This window comes from Hirundo rustica, chromosome 1 (assembly GCF_015227805.2).
Source record: "Hirundo rustica isolate bHirRus1 chromosome 1, bHirRus1.pri.v3, whole genome shotgun sequence".
Taxonomy (NCBI): domain Eukaryota; kingdom Metazoa; phylum Chordata; class Aves; order Passeriformes; family Hirundinidae; genus Hirundo; species Hirundo rustica.
This window is the reverse complement of record NC_053450.1, coordinates 12,635,376-12,657,136: the sequence shown is the minus strand read 5'-3', so window position 1 is coordinate 12,657,136 and position 21,761 is coordinate 12,635,376. Positions and strand designations below refer to the sequence as shown.

At 39.2% G+C, this 21,761-nt stretch overlaps 2 protein-coding genes across 4 annotated transcripts in view; one reads left to right on the top strand and one right to left on the bottom strand.

Annotated features, from left to right (window-relative positions):
• MTBP (MDM2 binding protein) overlaps positions 1-9,334 on the top strand; it is a 28,571-nt gene extending 19,237 nt beyond the window's left edge. For 2 of the 3 annotated variants that reach the window (XM_040063688.2, XM_040063677.2), the window contains exons 18-22: positions 2,858-3,124; positions 4,291-4,522; positions 5,645-5,758; positions 7,431-7,496; positions 8,961-9,334. In XM_040063688.2, the coding sequence (XP_039919622.1) occupies positions 2,858-3,124; positions 4,291-4,522; positions 5,645-5,758; positions 7,431-7,496; positions 8,961-8,996 (715 nt within the window). In that variant the 3' untranslated portion in view covers positions 8,997-9,334. The remainder of the gene's footprint in view (positions 1-2,857; positions 3,125-4,290; positions 4,523-5,644; positions 5,759-7,430; positions 7,497-8,960) is intronic. The other variant, XM_040063699.2, reaches the window with a different exon arrangement.
• Positions 9,335-12,669: 3,335 nt separating this feature from the next.
• The window catches only part of SNTB1 (syntrophin beta 1), a 113,867-nt gene continuing 104,775 nt past the window's right edge, over positions 12,670-21,761 (bottom strand). The window contains exons 5-7 of the mRNA XM_040063714.2: positions 20,387-20,583; positions 18,676-18,866; positions 12,670-16,131 (exon numbers count right to left, since the gene is read on the bottom strand). Coding sequence (XP_039919648.1) covers positions 16,039-16,131; positions 18,676-18,866; positions 20,387-20,583 — 481 coding nt within the window. The 3' untranslated portion in view covers positions 12,670-16,038. The remainder of the gene's footprint in view (positions 16,132-18,675; positions 18,867-20,386; positions 20,584-21,761) is intronic.

Below are 21,761 nucleotides of genomic sequence, written 5' to 3'. Positions count from 1 at the left end.
AGTTCCTAGGGAAGCACATACTTTAAGTAGATACATAGTTTCTGCATCGATATTTTTGTGGACACTTTCAGAATAAGAGTCAAAAGGTTTAATGAGACCTAATGTGATGCTGCTGCCTGTATGCTCAGGGAACCTGAAAACACCAGCAGGCAAGTATTAGTGCTTACGGTGTTCAGAAGGATCCATGTGGTTAGGACTGTTACTTAATCTCAGCTAGCCAGCAGTAGTTAATTGTCAAAGCAAACAAATGGGCAAACTGTCACATCATGTAGCTGTATAAAAATAGTTTAGAAAAATACAAATATTGATTTTGAAAAGGAAAAAGGCCATAGGAATGCTGGAGTAGATACTTAACCATAACTCTTCCATATAGAAACTCTTCCATATAGACAGTCTTAGTGCAGTATATATTAAGAAATGCAGTGTATACCAAGCTTAGTTAGTTCAGTTTTTGTGCAAACTTCTGCTGCCTCCTAAAATCACATTTTCAGATTATCAGAATGTGACTAACAATGCTGCTGGTATTTTTTTCCTATCAATTTTACAAAATAGTTTGCTTAAGCCTGTGTTTAATATTTAATTAAATCTGGTAATTTTAGCCAGGTTCTCTAGGGCAGTGAAGCATTCCTATCTCTTTAGCTATCCCTTTTTCTAAATGGTAACTCATGGGCCTGTTAGCCTTTTCAGATTTGTAATAAGTGGCACAGAGAGGCAACTGGGTAGAAAAGAGGAATTCATAAGGTAGGTGTGGGAAGAAACCACTTGTCTGTTGCTCTGTGGTATCTTGCTGCCCTGCCTGACCTCAGCAAGGAGTGTGCCTGAGATTTCAAATTAGTCACAGCTCGTGCTGCCTCTTCTCCCAGCAAAATATGAAAGATAGAGACCACAGGGAGACCTGGGTATTGTGGAGAGGGGGAAGGTCCTGGCATGTTAATATTTCAGGGGCAATGTGCTTTGCAGTATGGGATGGAAGCAGCAGAGTGAGAGGTAGTGTATGATCAGAACATACTGTAACAAGAGTATTGTGGTTCTGGGGCAGATGTGTTTGGTCCTATGCAGTTTTCATCTGCCCAGCTATTGTATTTGCGTTTGGAGGTAAAGTTTTGTCAAAAGAACAAGGAGTAGCAGTTACCATAGAATGGTTTGAGTTGGATGGGATCTTAAAGATCATCTAATTGCAGCCTCCATGCCATGGGCAGGGACACCAATATCCCACATCTTCTTCCCCAGAGCTGCTTGTAATTCATTTTCACTCAGCCTGCATTTGTGCTGGCATTGCTCTCACTCAGGTGCAGGACCTTGCACTTGGCCTCATAAGGTTGGCACAGGGCCGCCTCTCAAGCCTGTGGATGGGATCCCTTCCCTCTAGTGTTGACCATGCCACAGAGCTTGGTGTCAAGGGCAAACTGCTTTCCTGAAGTCCAGGGGTGAGCTTGTTGTGTGCTCTCCTTGCTGCCCTGAGGATCTCAAACTCCACTATTTAATGGTCACTGCAGCCAAGGCTGCCCTTGAGCTTCACATTCCCCACCACCCCCTCCTTGCTGGTGGGCACAAGGTCGAGCATTGCACCTCACCTCACTCAGAGGAGGAAGTTAGCTGTGCATTCCAGGAACGTCCTGGATTGCCTCTGCCCTCCAACAGATTGTTGGGGTGGCTGAAGCCCCCATGAAGACCAGGACTTGTGAACGTGAGGCTGTTCCTATTTATGATAAAATAAAATTTTTAGTGTAGTGAACATGTGCCAGACACTTGCATGCTGTTTTGCAAAGAGAAAGCAATTGCCATTAAAGCAGTGAGGAAAATGGCAATTTAACTTTATCTTTCTTGGGTATGTGACTACTCAGGAGACTAAGAATATAAATAAGAAGAATTAAATACCTTGAAATTTTTAAGTTGAGACAACTTACTCTCTTATCAGATAATGAATTTATGTCTATTAGAAAGTCTTCCTCAACTGTAGAAATGGATTCATCAGCCAGTTATTAAAAAAATTAATTTCTCCCTGAGTACGAAAATACTCTGGAGCAAGTGGAAACATCAGAACTAGCAATGTGACGTGACTTCATGGTAAAGGATGAAAGTAAAGAATATGTTTCCTACTCTTTCCTAAGAGTAGGAAACATTGCTGAGCAGTTTGAAGGGTGGGCTGAGCAATAGCTCACACTCCTCAGAACAATTTGTAACAAAGAGGCTGAAATAATACAGGATTTACTTAACCATAGTTATCTTTCCCTGCACTACAGTAAGGTACTGGGTGATGAGGCACCATTCTCTTGCAAGGAATCCTGGAAATCATTTACACAAGAGAAAAGTTAGTTAAGATGCATTTTGTGTTATCTCACATGTATGTTTCACTGAGTTAACACTGTTCACTTGTTATCTTTCAGCCCTACAGTAGTTAATACAGTTTTTTCTGTCGATTTGGTTGATTAAACTACTTATTCATTGTAGTCAATAAGAAGCTTGTGCTTGGTCAGTGATACTTTTTTTGTATTTTTAGTACTTAAAAAACATGAATTTCTCATACAGCAGTGTTTATCTCAAAGCTCTAAGTTGCATTTCAAAGAGATTGTTCAAGGAAAAAATCTACTAATGTCTACAGAAATCTTACAAGAACAAGGTAAAGAGTTGCAAATAATACATAATTCATCTTCTTTGTTGGAGTTGGACTTGAGTATAGCAAAATCCATCAAGCAAGTATTAATTTACTGGGCTGTTAAAAGTCGTCTTTCAGAACAGTACACCCAATTCAAACAAAAAAGTTTTGGAGTTCACATGACTGTCAAAAGTAAATTTTTCTGAAGGTAATAAAGCAGAGACTTTGTCTCACAGGTTTCTTACCCAATTTCAATTTTAGATATTGTCTAGATAACAGAAGAGCCTTGGAGAGAGATGTGGGATACGCTGAACTTCAGACTCGTCTTATTCGCTATGAAACTCAGACTACTTGCACCAAAGAGTGCTGCCCTGTGCCACTTGTCTTGAGTCCTCTCCCATCTCCTGCAGTCTTGTCAGAGCCTGGGAGTGTCCCTGATGGAGAATCTTTACAAAGCGAATTCAAAACAGAGACATCAAGGCTAAAACGCAGATCAAAAGACCCGGATTACTTTTATCCCAAGAAAAGGTAATGCAGTGAATAAAATGAATCTTTAGCATGAAATGTTTCTGTAGTCTCTTGTGAAACTGCATCTTTCCTTTCATCTCAAAATGTTTTAGTGAAGCTATCTAGACAAATGTTCTACTTGTTTAATCCTCTTTTGTAGGTTCATTTTTTTTCTTGAGTGTGATCTCTCATCGATGGCATTAGATTAATCAAAACCATGCAGCACAGGCACACTTTATTTAACAGATTTGGGGTTATATTTTGCAGTCTCAAGTGCCTTTGAAAAGATGACAGATAGCCTCATCTAGGACTGAAACAGTGCTCCTGCAGTACGAATAAACAACTAAAGGTTTAGAAAGCCAAGGATTGTGCAAACAGAATAATTGAATTTCTAATCCAAAGGACTGCTGGCATAAGATGACCTATTCAATCTTATCGTCAGCCTTGCTTATTAAAGTCTTTTCTGGAAGTTTAGTTTTTAAGATTTCCCTTTGTACCTTGTCCTCACTCTCGAGATGCAAACTCTGTCACTGAAAAACAGCTGCTAGGTAACACTGCTTCCAAATTCACTTTTTTACTGTAATACTTCACTTCTTTCCCGTTTGATACCCTTTGCATTCTAATCACAATAAGCCTTTAACAGAGGTCTGGTTTTAGAAATTTAGAAGTTTACTGAATAGTTAGAAAAGATGTGATTATACGTAACATTTTGTAAATTGGAGTTTGGAATTACTAATGTTCTTCCAGTTGAAGGATCAAGGTTTGCAATGTTCCCATGGAATTATAATGCCCAACTTCCTGTAGTTGAAGATGAGCTGTGACATTCATATAGGGCCAAAAGAAATTAGATAGTTTCAAGAAGTTTTGTCTCATCTGAAGACTGGAGGCCAATTATTTTCCCAAGAGTTTTACTTTCTTAGTTACCTGATTTCTTCACTTTGTTTCTAGACCTTTTTAATAAGAGGTACAATGGGTCTACATATCAGAGCCCACTTCTAATACAAAAAATTTTACAGAACACAATCCTGTCTTCCTGTCTGCTGTTTTCAGATGTCGTTTGCAGGAATGCTCAGTACTTACTGCTCTAAAGAAGCAGCCTCTGTAGCAGAAACAGTGGCACTTAATGAGTCGGTACAAAACCTGAAAGTTATTTTTATTGGTTTTTTTATTATTATTATTCTCTCTAGGCTAACCAAATCTGAGAGTACAGACTCCCTCCTGTCTCAGGCAAGCGGAAGCAGCAGGAGCCAGTGTGCGGCTGCTGTGACGAGGAAACGCTCCGACAGATCCGCTCCTGTGGCTGCAGCTCCATCGAAACCGCCCGGCCAAGCCCACGGAGCGACCGCCAAGGCTGCCTCAGCTGCAGAGCACGAGGCCTCAAAGCCAGAGAAGGAATCGAGATCCCAGAAACACACGAGGGTAAAAATCGACTTTGTTCTCTTAGGGAAGAAGCAGCTGTTTAACTTCTTTCTACGGGACTTGATTTGTAAAAGTTTTTTAACTCAAGGTGAACTATCTTCATCTGTATTTGTTACTGAATTTCATTCTGTTCACTTGTGTATTTGAATCCTGAGGGCACTGAGGAGAGTGCTGCAGAAGCAAAGAATTAAAAAGTGTGTAAAGGAACTTTTATCATGCCCAGGGAATTAAGGCTGAGAGAGATTAACAGCGAAGAATAAAAAAGGTGGAAATTAATATCAACTAATAGGAATTATGAAATATAGATGATTAATATAAAACCTAAAGGCACCAAAGAGATCATTGTGCTGGAAGGGTCAAAGGCATTGTGGAGGAACAGCCTATTCTGAGAATAAAGAGATTCCAGTAGTTCTATAAATCCATAGATTCAGATAGCAGTTAAATAATTTAGTAGAATAATGTTTAATTAATAGCTGTACATATTAGGAATGCCTCTTCTAAGATACAATACACAAAACTGTTTCTGGCTTAGCGATGGTGATTTTAAATTAATCCCAGGGTACAAGGAGAACATTGCAAGAATGTTAATGTACTGTCAGAGGCAGATTGGAATGGTCCAAGGAAGCATAAATTGGTGTGATGCATTCAGACCTACAGCATAGTTTAAACATCTCTGATGTAAGGAATGTCAGAGCAAATTTTCTAATGAGACTTTAGTGTCAGATTTTAAATTTTTTTTTAATGTGTATGCATCAAACAAGGGAATTTGAGCATGGCAAAAAGTGATCTTTTTATATATATTATTTTGGTGAAGAAAGAACCCAAGATAATATTGACTTATTTTTTATCTTCCAAGCTCCATGTGAATATTCACTGATCCTTGACATGTAAGCATTTTCTTTTTTTTTTTTTTTTTTTTTTTTAATTAAGAAAATGGAAATAGATTTTTAAATCACTCTGCTCAAATTCGGGCAGTGAACTGATCACCTTTGGCTATAGATTAAAGACAGGCAGGATCACAAAAGATCATGTTTTCTGTTCTGGACTTTTTTGCTTCCCTTGGACAATTTTTCATGTCAATAGTTGGGGTGAACTTCTGAGTGTGTTTCTTCTGTTTCCAAGATGCTGAAGGAGGTGGTTGCTAAGACCCTTCAAAAGCATGGAATTGCAGAGGATCATAAGTGCTTTGCATCATGCAGCCAACGTCTATTTGAGATATCAAAATTCTACTTAAAGGTAACTAGAAGACACACTTACAGTTCTTTATTCTTAATTAAGTGAAGCCACTCCTGAATAACACTTGTGATAGATAGCATGTGGGATATTCAGAGTTGATTAAGCTAATATTTCCCAGTGGTGCGTTAGTAATGTGTAGATAGTGTGGAGTAACCTTTGGACTTGTTAAATGCAGAAGGTAGTTTTACAGTATATTTTGGTGGGGTTTTGCTTGTTTTAAAGCCTTCTAAAGCAGTAGCCTTTTATACATAGTGAAATAATATGCTAAAGCATGGGCCTGTTAGGTCAGGTCACTCTTAGAGCTGCAACAGCTAAGGAAGCAGTAGAATATCTCCCAGCTGTAGCTGTGACAGCTCAGCTTCTCCCTTGTTCTAAGGCTGTTGGCTCAATAGGTAGCTTACAGAACTGACTCAGAAATTGCAGTTCCCTGACATAATGTGCTCTGTTATCTAACACATACTGGCTGAGCAGCACCCGGTAGAATTGCATCAATCTCATGTTTAGGGGGAGATGAGAATTCTTTCCACAATACCTAGGAGACTGAGGCAATGCTGAAGCCCATGTTACTTGGTCTGAGCACAAAATCAAGTTAATTACAGTGTGGAGTGATTAAAAGCTATTGCTCACAAATTGTGCTGCTGTTCTGTTCGTTTGCATATATTTAACCTACCACTGTGGGTGAACCAGCTCAGTTTAGTCAACTTCAGTAATGGCGCTTTAAGCTAAATGAAAGTTGAACAGGGCTGGATCCTTACACAATCAGAACATCTTGCTGATAAGCACCAACTTCTTAAATAATTGGAACACAGTTGTGCAGTCATTCTGTAAGTGCTCCCAAAATCTCCCTGAAATACAGGCTTGAAGGAATATCTCATCCAAAATCAGAAAGGGCTGCATGTAGGGATGTGTGAGTAGAGCAAATCAGGGTTTGTGATTCCATTCCAAGTAGAAAAAGAAAAGGAAGAATATGGCAATGATCCTGTCCTTTCTGGACAGGTTTTAACACAGGATTTTGCTCTCCTGAACTGTCTTGCGGCTCCAAGTCTCTGGAAGTCCTTTGAATCCTTTTGTGTGCTGCATAATTCAAAAGCATGGTAACATAGGTATTATTTTCCTCTGGAGAGAAGTAGTAAATGAATTTTCTTTCTCTCCAGGCAAAGTTTTGTTCCTGCTTTGTTTAAAAGAGTGGATAGATTCAACTCATTAAATGGACTGCAAAACAGAAAAGCCATTCTAGATTTTTCCCTTTTCTGCACTGATTTTCTTTTCTGATGTCTGCTTCTCTGTTCTTTGCCAGAACTCTGTATTACAGGGTAAGCTCACAGCTGGTTTCCATGTCTATATAGAAATAGGATTTCGGTCAAGACTGTAAGAACATAAAATATCATTGAAGAAAAAAAGTTCTGGAAATTGTGCAGAAATGTGTAGAAGGTTAGGAAGACTCAGTCATAATTGATTACTAGGTTTGGACTGCTGTAAGGAAACCTGCAACCCATTGGAATAGATTTAAATTATTGTCCTTTTTTATTAAAAAAAGCAAAGTCAAATAATTCTTCTGTTGTTCTGAACAAGTTGATAAAAGTGTAACACTGCCCTGGTTATTAGGGCTCTTATAACCCAAATTAGAGTGACTGTATGAGTTTGCTGACTTCTGTGGCTGTTTCATATTTAGGACCTTAAAACTTCTAGAGGGCTTCTTGATGAAATGAAGAAAACAGCAAGGAGCAATGCTAAACAGGTAAGACCATGTGTTTATTTGTTCCTGTACATAGCCAAGGCTAAATGTTGCTGTGGCACCTTGGCTGCAGGATGGTTTAGTCCACAGCTTTAAGAGATGAAGAGATGCATACCCTCAGCTGTGGATCTCATTTCATTCTGATCTCACACAAACTCTCTCAGTCAGTAGTCCCAAGGCAAAATTTCCCAGGTTTTGGATGGTATCTTATTTACAGCTGCTAAGATGATGTGTGAGAAATGGAAATGAAGACAATAAATGTTTCTGCATCACTCAAATAAACAAACAAAAAGATGAGATTTTTCTTTAATTAGGTTTATTATGGAATTCTTCTTTTCTTGTGTTGAAGGAAATAACATTTCAAAGGTTAAGAAGTAATAAAAGTCTATAAAAGGAAATAAATTTTTAGAGGAAGCAAAGAAAACCAGTAATTTTGGGTTTCTGAGTAACTGTAAGCACAAGGGATATCGGGTTATTTGCGTGTAATGTGGGACTTACATGAACAGCAGCACAGAGCAAATGACAGAAGTAAGTATTCCTCCAGGAGTTAAGTTACTCTGGTTTAAGTTCTGAGACATACACTGAAGTGACTCCATGATTTGGGAGGGGGAAGAAAAGAAAGTATCATGTGTAAGTACAGTACAGTTTTCATAATCATAAATTAAATGGAAGACTTTGAACTGAAGTAGGTAAGTAATAGAACACACTCTCAAGAAAGCTGCTAGATCCCTTATTCTGTGAGAGCAGTATTTGCTGTGTTCTGTGCTATACTCCTTTGTGGATTGCTTTGTGTGGATAAGAAGGTTTCAGAACCTATATGGGTTGTGATGTTTGTTGTTGAACTGGGCTATTGTGCTTATACACTGCTTCTCACCCCCATCTTTGGGCAGAAAATTGGTAGCTTTTTGTATGTTTGCTGTTGGCAAAAGGCATTAAATTGGTGCTCTCCTAAACTGCTTACATCTCTCTGTATTAGAGAGTATTTTGAAATTACTTTACAAATATATAATTGCCAAGGACTAGTCAGTGGTCTGAACAACTGCCCTGTTTGGAGAGCAGCAGTGATAATGGTGCTAATAATTTGTGCACAAATTATCCTTTATTCTTTCTTTGGCATTAGGAATTTTACTGCTGGAAGCATGAGCTGTATGGCATTATGTGCACCTTCTTGCTGGTATATGGAAAGAATGGGGTGAAGTATTTAAATTCAGGGGTTCTAAAAATGCCTTTTCCTAAAGACAAAGCATTCCATAAGATTAAATATAATTCTAGGGTAATGCTGTTTCTGCTCAGTTTATTAACACCACTTTCTCCTCTTGAGTAGTTTGCTTTTAAGTCCTGTATAGTAAATACCACACAGATGGTGACAAAGGACTAAGGAAAGAATTGATAAAGTGAGATGTTCTTAATTTGCTTTCAAAACCAGGAGTTAATGTAAATTGTTTGCTTTCTCATTTATTTGCCCAGGTGATTGAATGGGTTTTGGAGAAGACTGGCAAGTAGAAGCACTGTGTGGATTCTGTTCACACCTTCCCAGGAGCTGTGGAGACAGAGCACTTGTGACTAGAGAAGCATTATACTGCCCAATGCACACACACATCTGCACACTGGGAGGACTTTACTCAGTGTAATTATATAGACTCATTCTTTCAAGCACAGGAGCAAGGTTGGAAAATTTGAAACTGAACGTTTTAATTTTTTTTTTTTAATCAAATGAAGAGGTTGTATTTTATATGTGTATTTATTATGTTTGTTAAAAGGAATATAGTTGACTTGGTTTATAAGCAAGCTTTGTATATTTTTCAACCCATGTATTTGGTTTTTATATGAATAAAAAACCCCACCTATTTAATTTTGATAATTACTACTTTGTTTTACCTTCTTGTGTGAAGATGTCTTATTCTACTAACTACAGCTTGCTCTTGTATAAACAGCTGTTTACAGCATTGACCATTAACATTTTATACACTAATTAAGAGCAGTTCCTATTCTGCAGGTGAACACAAACAATCAGAATTTGAACCATCATTATCTCTGTGTTGTAATATAAGGAAGAAAAAAAGCATGGCTTGAAACTTGATGCAAGCTTAAAGAAAGTTTGTTTTACAAGCTGATTTTTCTGTATAATTTCCTGCTTGCTCTTTGTAACACACCTTAGAAAAATTCTAAGGAGAGGTCTGAGATTTCTTTTTCTGGAAGAGGAGAAAATCAAAGCAATAGTGGGTGGTAATGAGGATGGTGAGAGCTGGAAAAGAGCTGGTGTGCTAATGCTGAATGTAAGGGGAAAAAAGAGTTTCTAGCTGTGTTGCAAAGTAAAATACTTAATTTGGCCTCAGTTTAAGTCGCTGGTATATACCTGGCTGGGATTAATATAATTATTAAAGTTAGTATTTTGTTGAGGAGTTCCTACTAAGGTTTCTGTATTAAGGATTTCCGTATTAAGGATTTCCTATTTATCATATAAACTAATGGGATTAAAACTGATAGAGATGCAGGGCTATTGTTTGCTGTGTTATCCTGGTAGGAAAATAAATTAAGCAATACAAATACAAATGAAACATAATGTTGTGGGAAAGTAATCAACTAAACCATGTAGAGGTTTTACTTAATACTGTAAAATCCATGCTTTCTCTAAAGAGCCTTCCTGATTTTGTGACATCATTGTTTACTTAATTCTATTTGGTGTAAAGCTGAGCCCTAAGGAGTTTTTTCATGTCTAACAGGATCTTGAGTTAAACTGTTCTGTTCCTTTGTTCCCAAGTTTACCGTTGTCCTGACCTCTACAAGACCTTTTCTGGGTGGGTGTGCACTTGGTCTAACTGAGCTGCAGTAGGAGAGCTCTGAAGTTGTTCTGCTGTGACAGTGGGCTCTAGTGAGTACTGTGTGCATCTAAGCCCAGCACAAACATAACTACTTGTAAGATGGATTACATTTGTCTGCAGAATGCCACACATCCACAGCATCCCAGTTTTAGTGATTTTGTAAAATAGAAATGCAATGAAGAGAGATATTTAAATAATCATTTAATAAGTGCCCACACAAAATTGCTCCAGTGTAATGATTACTGTGTATGGCTCACATTTCTTTGCATTCAATATAGAAAACAAGAATGTAATCAAGACATTAACCTTTCTTAACATCTTATAGTGAATCAAGAAAGTCTCTACTTCCAGAGAGAGAAAAGCTGTAAGCTGTAGTCTTACTACCTTCAGTCTGAATGTGGTACTTTCATGTGAATACTAAAGCAAGCCACTGAAAGTCGTATTTTCTACTTAATTTTGGGAAGTTTATATATCTGTAATTAGAAAAAACTTCATAGTTAATAATTACACATAAGTTGGTAAGTACAGAAGCTCTACATTTCATAAACCCTTGAGGCTAGCTGCCATGAGCAAAGAAAATACCTTCAGGAAAGTAATTAATACTTTGAACTGGTTGTCTTGTACTTCAAGTAGAACTCAATGGTTATTGGTTTAATTAATTCTGTAGACTCAAAAGCTGGCCTGAAATAATCAGCGGGAAAGCAGTTAGGGTAACATAAGCATCTTGATGTATTGGTTTTTTGCAATTCCCAGTGCAGAACTAATACACTGCTACCCACGTCTCATTTGCTCTTTCTGTTGGTGGCTTTTTAGGGCAAGTGGTAGCTATTTTATTATTGTGGCTTAATAGCACTGTGCCCTATTTGAGCTGTGATAACTGTCCCTGTCCATGCTCTTAACCTACAAAAAAGCAGGCCATAATTTGGCCTGGTCCACTGTAACAGCACTAAACCAAATTATTTTACATCTGTCGTAGTTCCAACAGATGAGAGTTGGTTACGCTGAGAGTTCCTGCAGCTCAGTTGATGTGCTGTCACTTAAGTGATGCAGAATGTAACATCATCCTTTGCCTCTGAACTTCAAATTATTTTCTTGTTTGTGGCTGCTGAGCCCCAAATCCAGTCTGCAATATGCACGTTTTGGGTGCTTGCTTTCATGTTTTTTGCAAGTCAGGATATGGATCATATTCATCAGTACACACTTCTGGTTTACCCATAAACCATCCATCCTACATAATAAGCACATAACATAGCATAAAATAACATTATGTATTATATGTAGAAGCACATCATCCATCTATGTCATGTGCTTATATTCCCCACAGGACTGGGCTAAGACAGCACTGATGTGGTTGCAATTACTTGGTGATATGATTACTTGTAATATTACAGCAATTACATGATTAATATCACTGGGTTACCAGAGAACTTAGCTTGGGTGCTAATGCTTGTCCAAATTCACAAATTTCTTTGTCCCAATTCACAGTTCTCCCTTGGAATTTGTTTTCTGAATTTGTTTCCTAATGCCTCTAAGTATTTACACAAGCATGGAAATTCTGATGAAAGAAAAAAAAATTAAAAGCTAATCCCATGTGGGAAAAGCAGGTGATTATGTTCAACAGGAGGTTATCATCTTTGTTAAATATTTGAAATGTTTTTCTTCTCATTCTTTGAAATTAAATTTTTGCTCTGGTTAGTCTGGGGGTTCACTTATAGCAAGCAGACTGACTTTCTCAAAATTTTATGAGCATATTATTAATATCCACTGTTTAAAATCAAAGTCACTGCTGAATTCAGAAGTGTCCATAATATACACAGTGTGTGTGTATATATATATATATAAATATGTAATATATACTGTAATAATGGTCTCTCTATATAGTAAATAGACTCAGAAAATAGATAGTTATCAATCTGCCAGTTTGACTTTTATGGAAAATAACATAAATTTCAAAATCAATGGCAGTGTAATGATCTGGAGCACATAATTTCTTTAGGCTCTGATTCAGCTTCCACTGAAACCAAAGAAGTTCCAATTAACTTTTAAGCATGAGTAAGAGGACACTGAGAATGCTTTTGGGTGGAAATCAGATCAATCTCCCCTTCAAATCAGCTGAGCTTCCCAATGCAAATTCCTGTAGAGAGTGTGCTGCCCTGTCCTGTGGGAGGAAGAAATTCCAACATCCTGCAGAACAAAAACACTTGTTTTGTTATTTGCAAAAATTATTTGCTTGTAATGGTGTTTATGGTGGTGATTTGCTTGGTAGCATGTCAAGAATCTTGTTCTGGTTTCTGAAGTACCTTCAGAGAGATGCTGGTTCCATTTGAAGGGCAGGACTATTAGAAACACCAATGTAATTGCCTGAACACAATCAGATCAGCTTTATTTTTTTTTCCAACAAACACTTTAGATCACATTTTTCCAATAACATTTTTGCTCCAGTATGTATCCCAGTCTTTCTCATGGTGCTATACAAACTTTCTGACAAGACCATTCAATTTATAGTCATTCTTTTGTGAAAAGAGTGAAACTCTGGAATATCTCTTTTTTAGGCTTTCCATGAGGCTGTTCTGTCATAAGTTGGGTCAGACTGAAAGAAAAGGCTTAAATTCCCACAGTTAGCTTTTCTATCTGGGCCAGAAAGTTAAGAATGAAATCAAATGAGGGAAAAAAAAAAAAATCTCTTTTCCCATAACCATTCATAAGAGAAAAAAGGCACATGTTGGCCTCAGTCTTTGAATGCAGAAGCTTAAGCAGAATTTTCTGCTTTTTCTTAATTTTTTTATAAGTCTTCTGTTACCACCTAGTCCAGTATAAGCGATGGAGAAAGCACTGCAACTTCAGCAGAAATGTCTGAATGACTTGCCCTAAAACACCCCTGTGGGATTTCAGGGTTGTTTTGTTTTAAGTTTTTAATTCATTCCACCAGTGCAATTAACTGTTCTCTCAAGTAACAGAATTAAGAGAAGCACTGACATTTAAATGCATTTCTCCCAGCCCAAAACCAAAGGACAGCCTTCTAGATAGTTTGGAGATACAAAGTAAGCTCACCTCACAAAAATCCAATAAATGACTTTATTAAATATATTCTTTTCCTCTAAAATATAAATATTCACTATACTCTTATAAATGTGGAGTAGGTTCATATTTCATTTGTCTATCCCATCCAAATATGAATCAGTCCAAAATCTGAAAATGAAGAAATAGATTCTGTAATTATCATTAATTTTTTTCTATAAATATATATAATATGAATTTTCTTTGCAAACTGCTTAGTTATTCACTTAGACTTCATATAGTATTGAGCACCTTAGACTACATTTTGTGTCATTTAATTGTTGGCACTAATATAGGAATTTGTAATATTTACAATGCACATACATGTTAGGTATAACATTCCAGTGATTTGTGAGTGTTAAAAGGAAGGAAATAGTGCAGTATAGTTTACATATGTATTTAACCTACTCCCCCCAGAATGCAAGTTTTTACTTTAACCTCTGGAACTTTTATAGAAGCCTGTCTCCAAATTTTTAAGTTGTACTTTGGAACAGCAATAAAAATGTCCTGAACTGGTTTTTGAAGACTTCACACAACAGTTTTCTTGATGAGGTGACATGAGCTCCTCCTCAGAGTCCTGTCTGCGTACCGACTGGTCTCAGCTTCTTGGATCTGTCCCAGAAGCTTCCAAGCCCAAGGAGGCCCAAGTAACTGCCACAGAAAGCTGTGTGAATGGCAGTGGTCACTAAATGAGAAATATTCATCTGGAAATTACAGGTAAGTTATGTAACATGTTACCTCCTACCTTGTTAATTTACAGGAGGAACTGATTTTTAAGTGCAAGTACCATGACAATAAAACGAAAGTGCAGAGCTGGGTGGATCCCTCCCTGGCATGCCTTTAACTGATGAGAGGTGCTGGGATTGGGGCTGCTCTTCTAATGGGGCATTGAGCTGTTCTTCAGTGATTATTTTCTGTACTTATGAATTCAGCCCATCATCTTAATATTTTAATTGGTCTTGATGATTCTATGGAAATCACCATGTTCTTATACTGTGAATAGACAGCATGTCTTATGCTTAACTCTCAAACTTAGCTTAAAAACAACATAGAACCAAAATGTGTTTTTAATTTTCCCCTTTGCCAGCCAAGTGATGCTAAGTTGAAATCTATGTACTTTCTTAGGAATAAAAGAAATGTTGTAATATGAAAACTGAACATCCACAAACACTGAATATATTACTACCTGTACATTACTGTATATTACTTCCTGTCCTTCAAAGTGTGAATTGAGGGCAAAACTCTAAAAGCAGACAAAACCTCACCCCGTATGAAGCTGTTCTTTTTACAAAGGAAGAATAACAATAAGTGGCATCCCTGTTTTCCTTCTCCCTATTTCCACCAGATTACATGATGCCAGTTTATTACTTCCAGGTGCAAGCTGTGTGTATCCTCTCTGGTGCTGAAGGTCAGTGTTCCTGCCTGCTTTTTGCTGCTCAAGTAGCTGTGAAAAAGGCTGAAACTCAGTGAATCATGTTTTGAGTCACAACACTAAGCTGTGGTGCAAAACAGTCACCGGTAAGTTGTGGGCATGGAGATGAACATCTTGTATTTCCCCAGCAAGAAATTTGGTCTTACCAAGTCATGCCCATAGGAGCAGTTCCATGTCACGGAGTGCAGCTCGTGTTCCTGCCCTGGCATGTGTTTTTCACTGTTGTGGAGCTGCTTCAATAATTTTTTTTCAAAAACTCATAAAATCACGTCTTCCTCATTCTCTAAGTTTGTTCTTCTATGGAGACCACACAACCAGCCTTGCCTGAGCAAAGGGGATGACTCAGCAGGGGTAGAGGACAGAATCTTAGTAGAGCTTTCTACTGGAAAACTACCATGGAAATATGCTGGCAGAAGCATTATCATCCCTCAGAATGGATTCCGGTAACTTTTACCTGAGCTGGGGCTCCCAGATAGCTGAAACTCATTAGGCTATTCTGGGAAGTCACTATAAAAATGCATCCTGTGTTCATAAACAAAGGACACTCCTGCCTGTGCCCCCCTGACATTCCTATGGCTGGTCCTGCTTTGACTTCATCAATAGGAATGTGGGTGACATGTGGTTACTGCTTAATGGGAAACTGCCCCTGGCAGGGGCCCTCCAGCTGTTACCTGACCACAGCTGGATTGCTTCAGTGTCCAACTCAAAAGGTGTGTATTTGCAGGTTCTGCTGGGTATTCATGCAACAGGTTCTGGAAATGCTCCAAAAAAAAAAAAAATCTTCTGTAAGAGGTGCACAGATTATAACTGAAAGAACTTTTGACTTTCAGGTGATGGTACAATCTTTAGAGGGTTTCTCCCCAGCCAACCTTGGCTTGCATCGCAACCAACAAGTGCTCTTGCCTGCATAGCCCTTTACTTTATATAGACAAGTACATTGAAATAGGCACAGTTTATGATTCTGAAACGTTTACATGTGTGGTACTACACGCTTTCATGGTCTCTCACAGGATTTTAAAATCCCATTTTTTACAATGAAATCCTCCATGTTCCTTGTCATGCCATCTCTTTAGCTGGTCAAAAGAAATCTGGGCCTTGGAGGGAGCATAGATGACCAATGCCCAGTCCTGAATCCCAGGATGGTGTCTGCTGCCAGCTGGGACAGGTTGCTGCTGTTCACTGTACTTCAAATTAGTGTGGTTACCCCATCTCTGAAGAAACAAATGGATCCCACTTATGCCACCAAGCCCAGTCTCGTGATCTTTGCTGACAGGAAGGAATGAATGATGAAAACAATTGGTTTTGGACAGGAATGAAGGTCCAGTTGCTGAAAGTAGAGGGGAAAAAAAAAAAAATCATGCTGAGAATTATAGCTCAAACAAGAAATCATTTACTGAGTACTCAAACTGCTGTCTGGTATTTTGAATGAGCTTCTATTAATAACAACCCTTCTCTACACCATATTGTTTTTCCTTTGCATTCAGCTGCAAATACTTATGTTACTAAAACTAGTAAGTATCTTGGAAGCAGGTGAGATCCTAGTGCCTCTGGCCTTGTATCCACCTGGGTGAGCAGCAGGAAAGAGTCAGATGCTGCAAGTACTTTTCCAAGAGGCTCAACCCCATCTTTTTTGGCCATTTCTGCCTGGGATGGTGGTGGGACTGCTCTGTCTGATGCTCAGTGCATCTGCTGTTGGTGCAGCTGTAGTACCTTCAGCCAGTGCTGCTCAGCTGCTTCTCTGTTCTCACAGCCAGCAGTGAGACTGAGCTCAGACTTTGTTCTCCATAGTTGTGGTTCAGATGATCTCACCACACACTTGCTAAGCGTGGCTTTTCAGTATGCAGAGGCACAACAAAAGGGTCAAGTCAAAACAAACCACATTTACCTTTCATGGTGGTGCATTCTGCCCTGCTTCCCCCTTTTTCCAGGCTGCACTGCAATCTGAGAAATGCTTGTTAGGCCTTGGCCTTGAAAAGCCTCACCTGGGCTCATCCCTTCTTGAGCTAATCAGAAACACCCGTCTGCTCCCAGGAACTACTTCTGTCTAAGGAGTTCCTGTTTACCTTATTAACAAACTTAGAAACTATTTTCTGTGCCTGAATGGCACAACATTCCTGTTCTCACACTTTCTCAAAGGGTGCCAACCCAAACTGTGGCCAGGATGAAACACTGCTCTGACTAAAGCAAACTCTCTTGTGACCCTGTAAACAGCTGTCCCAAATGCGACCCTTTGAGCTCTCCTGAACTACAGCAGGCTGTGACCAGCACCTCCCTCTGAGCAGGGCCTCTCAGAGTCAGCCAGCTCTCGGGGTTGCTGCACTTGGAGGATCACCAGTGAGTCCTGGGCTGGTACCCTCACTCCTCCAGGCCTGACCCTTCGCCCATTGGGAGATGCAAAACCATCCGAAGTGAGTGTTTCCCTGACAGCAGGGAAGGGGTGGGATCCCCTCTGAGGGGAATCTTTCACAGGTACCTTGCTTGCGTGCACTGACTCTTTCTGTCTGTGTGCATGCACCTGTGTATATGCTTTGGCAAACTGGGAGAAATGCTGTTTTCTTAGATGTTTAAGAACCTTAGATATCCCAGTAAGTTAGGCCTGTAAGTAAGGTTAAGTCATAAGTTTTAACCTAAGTTAAATCCTGCTGAGTGTGCTTCTACTGAGTAGCTAAGTTCAACTTTGAAGTCCTAAGTTGTGTAAAATGCTATTATTCCTCTGTTAAATTATTAAGTATAAGTTAAGTGTTGTTCCTTCATTAAATTGTTAGGTTTAAGGTATAAGTTAAGTTGAAGTACTGTAAAGTTTGAGCACTGTTAAGTTTTTACACCATGTTCCTTTTTATCCTTGCCTTCACTATCCTTTTGATATGCACACCTTAACACACACACAAGCCCCATGGATAGTTCTCAGTTAATTTGTGTTTTGATTGCCTGCTTTTGTTGTTGCTTTGTTTCCTTGGTGTGCCTTAATTGTCCTGTAGGCAGTAGAGTGACTCCTGCCAATGAACTCTGTCATGCTGTCTCTCAGTATTAAATCTGGTTTTTGTTGATACCCTTGCTGGTGGTTTTTTATGCACTCTCAAACACTTGTTCGTAACACCTTTCCAGCAGTCATGAATCAACGTCATTGACAGCTAATAGGAAATTCCCTTCAAAAGCCAGACAATAAGCAATTTTTAGAGTGTATGTTAACAAAGATATGTTTAGAACTAAGCACCCACCATGTTTAGGAACTGTTGAAAAAACCTGTGAGGAAAGACCATGTTTACATTAATAAATAATTAATGGATTTAAACTGCTTCTTGGAATATGCACCTTATTTTTAGGCATTGTGAAAGCTTAGAGGCCCACACAGACAGTTTGCACAACATCTGTAGCTTTTTTGTTCAGCTACTGCGTGTTCAAAAACACCTAAAACATAGGTTGTTGTCATAACATGAAGTCCCTATGTGTACATTAGAATTAATAAGGCCTCATTCTTAAGTTCTTTCATCCTCAATAATTTAAAAAAGTGAAATGTATACATACAAAAATTTTATCATCTGGCTATTTAGAAGTACAGCCTGTTCTTAAATATGACAAATCTTCCATCTCTCTTTGTATGCTTTTAAAATTTTAACTGTTTTTATTAGTTTATCTCCTTCTAAAGCCTGATCATCATGCTGTGCTAGAAAGCACACTGTGTAAATATTCATACTGGAACCTGACACTGGCCAACTGTTAGAATGGAACAGAATGGAATAAAGTATTTCAGCTGGAAGGGGCCTACAGTGCTCATCTAGTCCAACTTCCAGTAGTGCTTCTTCATCCCCATAGTCTCTAGGACAACCAAAGAGATGGTAATATGCATCCCTTTACTAAACACAGTACTTACAATTTCTCCATCTTTTTCTCCAAAGTCTAAATAAAGCATCCTTATCCCATCATCTGAGGACATTTTCAGTTTTTCGTAGGGATATTGTGCAATTATCTTGGAGAAGGCACCATCTTGTGGTTCGGTTGTAAGAGAGAATCCATGTTCATAATGGATGGTCAAGCGGCACTCCTGGCTTTTGTATGTGCAAGCTGGAGAAGAAATCAAAATTTAGTCTCTCACATTCTTAAAAGCAGTTCTTTATGTTGCATCATACATCTACATGCTGACAAAAAATAGTGTACTGAAGTTTAAGAAGGCTCAGACTGGTGTTTCTTCCTTCCAAACCCTGACAAAGCCAGAACTACTCTTCCTGCATCTGACAGACACAGCCAGAATCAATAAACATGGCACACAACACTTGAGAAAATGAGGAGCTGTAAAGGGTTTCCCTAAAGTATTTTGACAAAGATGAAGACGCTCCTGAGTCCTCATTAGTGTCGTGGTAATTGAAAAAGGGCCCAGATAATTGAATATAACAGCTACTGCAGCAGAAAGTCTGCATCTTCCCCTCAGCTCTGAAACAGAGGCCATGATCCAAATTAAAGAATGAAGAGTTTTGGAGTTCAAATTCCCAAATTCACTATTCCATCACTTTCTTGGAACAATTCTACCAAGGAAGGATCCTTGGCAGTGGATAAAGGCGCTGTGATAAAAGAAGGGGCTGATGCCCCTCTTCTTTCAGAAAGAATGGCATCTATGTCACAGTACCAAGGAGATGAACCTGTTCTCAAGCTGGTTCCAGCTCTCTGGCTGGCTTGCACATCAGAGGCCCTCACAGAGCATCCTGAGCTCCCTGTGGGAACGGGGCCTGGCAGCTGACAAGCAGCCACATGGCTCTACCTGAGCTTTGAGAAACAAGAACTGTCCTTTGGCATTGCTGGATCTGTGCTTTTGCTCCTGCTCTCACATTTTTAGGAAATAAGTGAAGATGAAATTCAATGTTAACTGCCCTGCCAACTGCAGGACTAGCAGGGGAAGGACTGCAAAGCCTGGGGGCACTCAAGAGAAAGGCCCAGCCTCAAACCCCAGAGCCACCCCAGGCATGCAGCTACCTGGCCAAGCAAAGCATCACTCCAGAGCATCAGCAGCCAAGTACTTTTATTCCAATCGATTTTGGATGGAGAGAAGCACTGAGAAGTGACACCCTGACGTTGAGGGAAGGAAATTACTACCCATCAAAATGTGGTTATTAGACTGGTTTGTGGTTTTTTACTTTCCTCTAGTGCGTAGAGCTGGGTGAATAGATGACCAAACCGAATGTGCCAGTCTTCTTCTGCCTCTGCCCTCTGCAGGAGAAACTCCTGCTAGGCTCGCAGGAGTTTCCTGAATCTCAGAAAATGCTCTTTTCTGTGGGTTTCTGGACAAACCTCCTCTGGACAAATCACTCCTCTGTGACGTGCAGGCCCTACATGGCTAACTACAGACTTGTTTCTGAAATAACAAGCTGAAAACAAACCCAGAATTCAGCATGACAATGAGTGTGTCACTGGACACAGGTACCACAGCAGCTGCAACTGGCTCAGAACCTGACAGTATTTTAAACAAGTACAATCCTAAACATGCACATTCTTTAAATAAATCACCTCTAGCAGAAGGAACTTGAACTGCCACAGGAGTCACAGGAAGGATGTGGAGATGTGGAAATGGCAGCGCTGCAGGCGTTACTCACATGTGGTGATTTCTGTGATGAGCTCTGCAGAATTGTGGCAGCCCTGCACTACACTCCTCGTCCACAATGAGAGGTCTCGACTGGTCTCAGTCCTGAACAGATGAGTTTCAATCCCTTGTCTTGTACCGGTACGGGTTGCAAAAGACAAATCCACCCCTGACTTCGGTGAGCCTTTTCCTGGCCCAGAATGAACCAACCTGCAATTGGATTTGAAAACACATCAGGAAATTCTAACAGTGCACTGCACCAAAATCCCCACCTGAGCACAGCTCTGCTCTGCACATTCCTAAAACACGTGGTTGGGAGCATGAGAACTCACATCTCCTCTGTATTCTCTCAGAAGAGTGAAGGTCCAAGGCAGTGAGCACAGAAGCAGCTGGACACAGGTGATGACACAGATGTCCCAAAATTACTTAACGAATTGTACAAAACATCCCTTTGGATGAAGAACTGAGAGAAGTCCTTGACTGGTCTGTGGTGATGGAATCTGCTCCACAGATACAGGTGCTGACTCAGATGAGGCAGCTGAATCCAACTTCCACGGTAAAGTAGCATTTGCTCTAAAGCTTAAACATCTGCCATCAAATTCAACGATAAACACTGTTGAATAAAGTATGAAGCTCTGTGAAATATGTAGACACCAAAGTACTGTCTTGTACTTACTTCTCCCATAAGGAACCTGTAAAATGCAAAATGTTGCAGCTACCTGTAATCTGAAATTCTCTCACATTTGTCTGCAATTAACATTTTTTTTTGCCCAGCATCAACAGCTGATCTCCTGTGGCCAGGAAAGTTTTGTTCATCTGGGCAAACAAAAATCGCAGGGAATATTTTTGAGTGAGAAAATCAATACCTCATAAAAATTAATTCCTCTTTAAATCTGCCCTTTTTTTTTTTTTTTTTTTTTTTTTTTTTTTTTTTTTTTTTTTTTTTCCCCCTCTAAAAGTATGGACAGTCAGCACAGAACTCACTCAGGGACAAAACACTGATTAATCTGAAAAGAATAATCCAGGGGAGATCATCACTCTTGGAGATTCAGAGACCAACCCCCAGAGGCAAACAAAATGAAATTTGTCTGAAAAGCTTATTTCTGCCTTGGGCCTACAGGCAAACAATAAACTTCATAGGAGTCTATAAAGTATGTGGCATGGTAGTAGAACACTTGTGCTAAAGGATAAAACATTAGATTAAACTAATTACTGAATACTAATTTAACTTCCAATTATTGTTTTGCATCAGCAAGAATAGTTGTGTGTTAGCTGACACTGTATGGGTAAGCCAACAAACAGGAATGTTTAGGCAGAAAAGAAAAAAGCAGAAAGGAAAGAAAAAGCACTTTAGCTTTTCAGTTATTGAAACACCAGCCACAGGGTAT